General features: G+C 57.2%; 1 protein-coding gene across 1 annotated transcript in view; it reads right to left on the bottom strand.

The window, feature by feature from the left end:
* Positions 1–4401: 4401 nt before the first annotated feature.
* Positions 4402–6996, bottom strand: part of TSTA3 (tissue specific transplantation antigen P35B) — a 4632-nt gene continuing 2037 nt past the window's right edge. Inside the window, exons 5-10 of the mRNA XM_009998393.1 lie at positions 6434–6567; positions 6188–6252; positions 5904–5970; positions 5741–5820; positions 5460–5559; positions 4402–4571 (exon numbers count right to left, since the gene is read on the bottom strand). Coding sequence (XP_009996695.1) covers positions 4516–4571; positions 5460–5559; positions 5741–5820; positions 5904–5970; positions 6188–6252; positions 6434–6567 — 502 coding nt within the window. The 3' untranslated portion in view covers positions 4402–4515. The remainder of the gene's footprint in view (positions 4572–5459; positions 5560–5740; positions 5821–5903; positions 5971–6187; positions 6253–6433; positions 6568–6996) is intronic.

Here is a 6996-nt window from a genome sequence, read left to right as displayed (position 1 = left end):
TGGTGTGGGGGGGGGGGGTGTCCATGGGGAAGACCCCATCTGGAACCTGGTGGTGGTTTGTGGTAGGACTTGTGGGCCCTTCCTCTCCATCACCACCATCCTGATATTCATCCCAGGAGGAGCTGCAGGAGCAGCTGGAAGGATCAGGGCCCCCTGTGCCCCACAACCTGCAGCCACCAGTGCTGGAGGAGACCCTCACCACCCACGGGCAGCTCCAGGTGGCCCAGCTCATGGAGGACGTCGCCCAACGGATGGGTAGGACCCACCAGGTTCTGCATCCCTGTGTCCCACCTTGGGGAGAGACAACCCAACCCCTTGTGCCTCCACACAGGGAACGTGAGCAGCCGTGGGGCCACCAGGTTGTCCTGTCCAACCTCTACCAGGCACAGGAAAGAGCTTGGGATGCCCATCCCCAACTAGGTGGGAATGCAGCAATCTCCATTCCCAGCTCTTTTTGCCTCAGGATACACCTGGGTGGCAGCTTCTCCAGCTCATCCCAGTGTGGGAAAGGGACAACTGGCCAAATGAAGGCCACCATTTGGCCACTGGACACTTCTACACCTGCCAACTCACCACGGGGACAACTGGTCACCAAGCCTGGGGAGCAGCAGCTCTGCTGGTGGGGCTTGGGTGTCTGTGAGGAAAGTGTGTCTGTGGAGGGGGGGTGAGGGTCAGAGTGACACAATTAGTCACACAACAAATGAACAGTGAGAAACATTAATTAATTAGATAAATTAAACACGGCTGGTGACTCCATCAAAGGGGTGAGAAACCCCTGGACATCAGTGTGAAAGATTTGGTTTTAATTCTTGATGATTTCCCTCAGGTAACATCAGGTTTCAAGCTGTGGATGTTTTACCTGTGTGTGTGTTTGACATCACTTCTAAAAAGTGTGGATTGATTTATTGTTGTTATTATTATTATTAATTTCATTTATTTTCACCTAGGAAACATCTTATGTTTGATGGAACCACTGTTATTATAGAATCATAATCAGAGGGGTTGGGAGGGACCTCTGGAGATCAGAGTCCAACCCCCCTGCTGCAGCAGGAACACCCAGGGCAGGTCACACAGGAACCTCCAGATGGGTCTGGAAAGTCTCCAGAGAAGGAGCCTCCACAGCCCCTCTGGGCAGCCTGTCCCAGGGCTCTGCCACCCTCACAGCAAAGAAGTTTCTCCTCGTGTTGAGGTGGAACTTCCTGTGTTGTCACTTGGGGCCGTTTCCCCTCGTCCTGTCACAGGCACCACTGAACAGAGACTGGTCCCACCCTGCAGATATTGAGAGACACTGATCAGGTCCCCCCTCAGTCTTCTCTTCTCCAGACTAAACAGCCCCAGGTCTCTCAGCCTTTCCTCATCAGGCAGATGTTCCAGTCCCTTCATCCTCCTTGTAGCCTCCATTGGACTCTTCCCAGCATCTCCCTGTCCCTCTGGAACTGGGGAGCCCAGAGCTGGACACAACACTCCAGATGTGGTCTCACCAGGGCTGAGTAGAGGGGGAAGAGAACCTGCCTTGACCTGCTGGCCACTCTGTTCTTAATGCACCCCAAGATACCACTGGCTCTCTTGGCCAGGAGGACAGATTGGTGTCCCATCTCCTTGTTAATTTTTCATTCCTCACGTTTGATGGAGTCACCTTTAACTCACCATTAACTCCTCATTCCTCACATTTGATTGAGTCATTTCGCTGTCCCAGTGGTGGGTTGTCAGTAAGAGAAGTGTCTGGTGACCAGTTGCTGGTGGTCAGTTGTCCTAGACCATCCCAACACTGTATCCATCTCTCCTGTGTGCAGAGGGTGACGTGGCCCTTCTCCTGGCCCAGCAGCACCGGATGGAGGAGGTGATGGAGAAGCTTCAACGAGTCAACCAGAGCCTGGGGCTGGTGCTGGTGGCTGTGGAGGGTGCACAGAACCGGCTGGAGAACCTTCTGCAGGACCTTCATGCTGTCCTTGACCCAACTGGTGAGCCTGGGATGGGTGCTGGAGGGTGTGGACCACAGGGTGGTCAGGATTGGAAGGGACTTCTGGAGATCATCTAGTCCAACTGCCCTTGCTAGAGCAGGACAGGAACATGTCCAGGTGGGATGGGTGCCAGTGGGTGCCCACGCCAAGGTTCTTCCTCCTCCTCCCACAGGTCACAGCCCAAGTGCCATTTCCACCTGTGTCCTACATGGCTTTGTGCTGCTGGTTGGGCTTCTGGTGCTCAAGCCACCCCATGCCATCCTCCTCTTCCTCCTCTTCCTGGTCTCCAGCACCCTTGGCGAGCTCCTCGGCATCTGGGCACTCTCTGCTCTCCTGGTCCTTGCTGTGGCAGGTGGGGGGACCTGGTTGGGGCCATGCCACCCCGGGGGTGCTACAGGGGGTGTTCCTGCCTTCTCCTACCCTCTGGCCTCCCTGTAGGACAGTGGCTGGTGATGACCACCCACCGTGGTGCTTATGGAGCCTGGCCAGTGTTTCCCTGCCACCAGCTCACCTCCACCCCAAACAGGTAGGAGATGGTTGGGGAGGGGGAAAGGGGCACAGCACCCTGAGCACCCATCCTGGATGTCCCATCCTGCTGTCATCTAGCAGAGGTCCCCAAGGTGGGCTGTTGGTCCCTGGAGGTGGGGAGCAGGACACATCTTGATGGCTTTCCTGCAGCTTTTGGGCACCTCATCCCAGATCCCTGCCCAATTTTTGCCTGGAGGAGGGTGTGGGGAGGCTGGAGAAGAGGCTGCCATCGTGGTGGGGGTGCCACCAAGGTGATGGAGCTCCAGGTTTCCTTCTTCCCATGCAGGGAACACAAAATGGAGCTGTTGCAGGAGGAGCTGGACAGGATGGAGATGAGCTGCCTGGAAGGTGAGAGGTGGCTGAACAGGGGGGACACCAGAGGGATGACCATGAGGTGGGAGGTGTGGTGGCTGTAGGGCATGGGTTTCAAGGCCCAGCATGTCCCCATCCTGTGCTGGGGCATGTGTGTTACCCCAGAGTGTCCCCAAGCCATGCTAGGATGTCTAGACCACCACAGGGTGGGGACAGCAGCACAGGGAGTGTGTCACCACCCATGCCATGTTCTTGCAGAGCCCTCATGCCTGGAGCAGCTCCCACCAATGACAAGGGACCTCTGGAGCTTAGAAGGGAAAATGTCACCTGTCCCTGGTGCCCAGAGGACAAACCTGAGCTCATGTGGGGTAAGCTTGAGCTTGGGGGTAGGTATTGGATGGGATGTCCCCAGCTTGGGCCAGACCCTGCTCTTGGGGGCCAGCTGGGTCCCTCTGAAGGTCAGGTCCTCTGGGGATGAGGTGTCCTCATTGTGACTGCACCTCTGGGTGCTGCACACTGTGTTGGGAGAAGGGCCAGGGCTGGGGACATGATGGCCAGGGAGGACTTTTAGGTGGAGTGGGTTGTTCTCCAAGGATGGATGGCCATCCTGTATGTCCCCAGGGAACAAGGGACATCTGCAGGACAGAAGGGCCACCAGGGATGGAAGATGCTCTTTCTAAACCCCTTCTTCCCTGACCAGGTGACCCCAGAGAAGGCCCTAGGTGCCAGGAAGCATTGGGAGCCCAAACCCCACGACCCAAACCAGTCTCTGGCCAGTGATGTGTGAGTGCCACCCACAGGGGACATCCCTTCTCCAGAGACAGGTTGGGGCTGGTGTCACCTTGGGGTGAAGCCAGTGACCTGACAGTGGGGGATACACACACACACCGCACAGAGCCCCTCTGGGGGCTTCTTGGGGTGCTGATGGGTCTCTCTCCCATAGGTCCTTGATGTCCCCAAGGTCCCCATGCCAGGGGATGACCAAAGTTGGGCAGCGGTGCCGGAAGAAAGCCACCCCTGGGCAGGACTTCTGCCATGTCCATGCCACCAGCTGAGCCTCCTGCATGGACTCATCCCCATATCTTTGACCCTCTACCCCCCTACCAGAAGGGTTTTTGACCCTTCTGTGGCTCTTCCAGATGCTGGTGAACACCTGGAGGTGGCTCAGGACCCTAAAGGTGCCACCTGACGTGGGTATGGGACGGTGCTGCAGGGCAGATGCTCTTCATCCCACCAGTTTTAGGCTATTTGCATATATTTTAATAAATGCCACATTTACATATGCTCTGGTCTCTGCCCATCCTGATGCCGGGGGCTTCAGGACCATCCCCACCACCCCAAAAGCAACAGCAAAGGCTCAGCTCCTGTTCCTACAACAGAGGAACCCTGATCACCTTCCCTTTATTACAGCCTAATTACGGGTAATTAGCAGCATAGCCCATTACAGCTCAACCAGGGCCACCAGCCTCTTGGACATGGCTCCAGTTGGCTGGTACTACTTGGTTTAGGGGTCCCAGCACCTTTGGGGTGCCCTGACCTCCCTTGGTGTTCTGCACCATTCCCAGCACCAGGCAGGAATATGGGAGCTGCTGAGTGGGCTCTGGCCCACTTTTCACTTTGGAAATGTCTCTGTCACCACCCCCAGTCCCGTCCTCTGCCCCAGCAAAGGACAACCCTGAGATGAAGAGGACTCCACTGGTGCCACGTTGGTCCCTCACTTCCTGGCACTGGAGTAGTTGGTGTTGAACCAGGCACAGGTCTCCTTCACAGCTGGGGAGGGAGAAAGTGGGAGAGGGGTTCAGGGAGTGACTGGGAATGCTCCTTGTCCACAGAATCATCGAGGGTTTGGGTTGGGAAGGACCTTCGAAGGTCATCCAATCCACCCCCTCTTGCATGGGCAGGGACACCTCCCACCAGCCCAGGCTGCTCCAAGCCCCACCCACCCTGCCCTTCAACACTGCCAGGGATGGGGCAGCCACAGCTTCCCTGGGCAACCTGGGCCAGGCTCTCACCACCCTCACAGCCCAGAATTTCTCCCTCCCATCTCAGCTCCAGCTCCCTCTGCCAGCTGGAAAACCTTCCCCCTGCTCCCATCCCTCCCTGCCCTTGTCCCAAGCCCCTCCCCAGCTTTCCTGGAGCCCCTTCAGGCACTGGAAGGTGCTCTAAGGTCTCCCTGGAGCCTTCTCTTCTCCAGGCTGAACACCCCAACTCTCCCAGCCTGTCTCTAGAGCAGAGCTGCTCAAGTCCTCCCATCATCTCTGGCACCTCCTCTGGCCTCGCTCCAACAGCTCCATCCAGTCCAACCCCGCTATCATGAGCAGGGACATCTTCAACCAGACCAAGTTGCTCAGAGCCCCATCCAACCTAACCTTGAATGTTTCCAGGGATGAGGCTTCTAGAACCATTAAAACAACCTGGGCCAGTGTCTTACCACCCTCCCTGTACATAATTTCTTCCTAATACCTAGTCTGAATCCCCCCTCTTCCAGGTTGAAACCATTACCCCTTATCCTACCCCTACAGGCCCTGCTAAGAAGTCTGTCCCCATCTTTCTTAGAATCCCCCTTGAGGTATGAAAGGATGGACCACCCTGATGCCACCCAAGGCTCGTGGCTGTTGGTGGGACCTCCATGTCTTGTGGAGCCCCTCCCCACCTCACCTTGCCTGAAGGGTGTGAACTGGAAGCTGGGCAGGTACTGCCTCAGCTTGGCGTTGCTGGCTGTCTTCTTGAACTGCCCGTCTGCTTTGGTGGTGTCAAACTGGGATGGGAAGGATTAAGGGAAACCAAAGAGGGAGGGAAGGGAAAAGAGGTCTTGCTCTGCACCACTGTGTCCTGGCTGGGGCAGTGTGAGGCCCACAGCATCCCCTCTGGAGCCCCTGTGGCTGCTGGTGGGAAGTGGGGTGGCACTTGCAGAGCAAGGAGGGGTTGGCAAAGGATACGACAAGTTCTCCTCTGAAGTCCATGGCCTCCACGATGGCCTCTGCTGCCTCCCTGATGGAGACTTCATCTTCTTCTCCCACTGTGGATGAAGGGCACAATGGTGGCTCTTCCTCCATCCTCCTGGAAAGGGGTTGGAGGGGTTGGGGAGCAGACAGGGCTTACCCGACAAGATGATGGGTTCCACCTCCTCGTATTCCCGCAGGACCCAAAGGAAGAGCCGGGCCAGGTCCTGCAGAGGGGCAGATGGCTCTTGGGGGGTGGCTGCTGTCCCCCAGCCCTCCCATCATGAGGGGACCCAACCCTGAAGATGGCCAACACTGCCCAGGACAACCCAGCTGGGCTCAGACCCTGCTGAGGTCCAAGCACCAGCTCCCCCCCAGCCCCAGCCCTGTAACTTGCCCTCCTCAAGCCATGGGGAGGTGAGTTGTCCCCCAGGCCACACATACCAGGGAGTAGATGAACTGTCTCCTGGGCTTGCCCGTGCCCCATATTGTCAGAGGTGAGCCAGTCTCTGCAGGAGGAAGGAGAGCATGTCCATAAGCCACCTCCACCCACCCTGGCTACCCTGCAGAGCAGCTCATGGAGCAAACGGGGAAAAAAAAACCAACCCAACAAACAACCCCAAACCACAAAACCAACCCAACCCTCCCCTCCAAAGAAAAAGCCATAAGAAGAAGTCCTGCCATGCTCACGTTTGGCCAGGTAGACTTTATGGATGAGCCCTGGCAAGACGTGTCCATCCTCAATGTTGAAGTTGTCGTGTGGCCCAAAGACATTGGTGGGGATGACGGCGGTGAAGCGGCAGCCGTGCTGCTCGAAGTAGCCCCTGGGTGAGAGCAGGGGAGGTGCAGGGGGGTCGTCCACCAGCCACAGACACCCCCTTCCAGCACACAGCTGTCCCTAGAAGACCCCGGCCAGCAGCATCTCCATCTGCTGAGTCCAGGTATCTCCCCAGCTCTGTTTAATAAGTGGTGACCTCTGTTCTCACAGGGTCTGGAGAACTTGTGAGGAGCAGCTGAGGGAGCTGGGGGTGTTGATCCTGGAGCAAAGGAGGCTGAGGGGAGACCTGCTGGCTCTGCAGCTGCCTGAGAGGAGGTTGTAGCCAGGGGGGTCGGGCTCTGCTCCCCAGGAACAAGCCCTGGGCCAAGAGGGAATGGACTCAAGTTGTGCCAGGGGAGGTTGAGGTTGGATCTGGGGAACAATTCCTTCCTGGAAAGGGTTGCCAAGCCCTGGCCCAGGCTGCCCAGGGCAGGGG

The sequence above is a fragment of the Chaetura pelagica genome, unplaced genomic scaffold, assembly GCF_000747805.2.
Source record: "Chaetura pelagica isolate M959 unplaced genomic scaffold, ChaPel_1.0 scaffold805, whole genome shotgun sequence".
Lineage (NCBI taxonomy): Eukaryota > Metazoa > Chordata > Aves > Apodiformes > Apodidae > Chaetura > Chaetura pelagica.
Note: the sequence above shows the minus strand (reverse complement) of the source record. Positions and strands in the feature narration are given on the sequence as shown.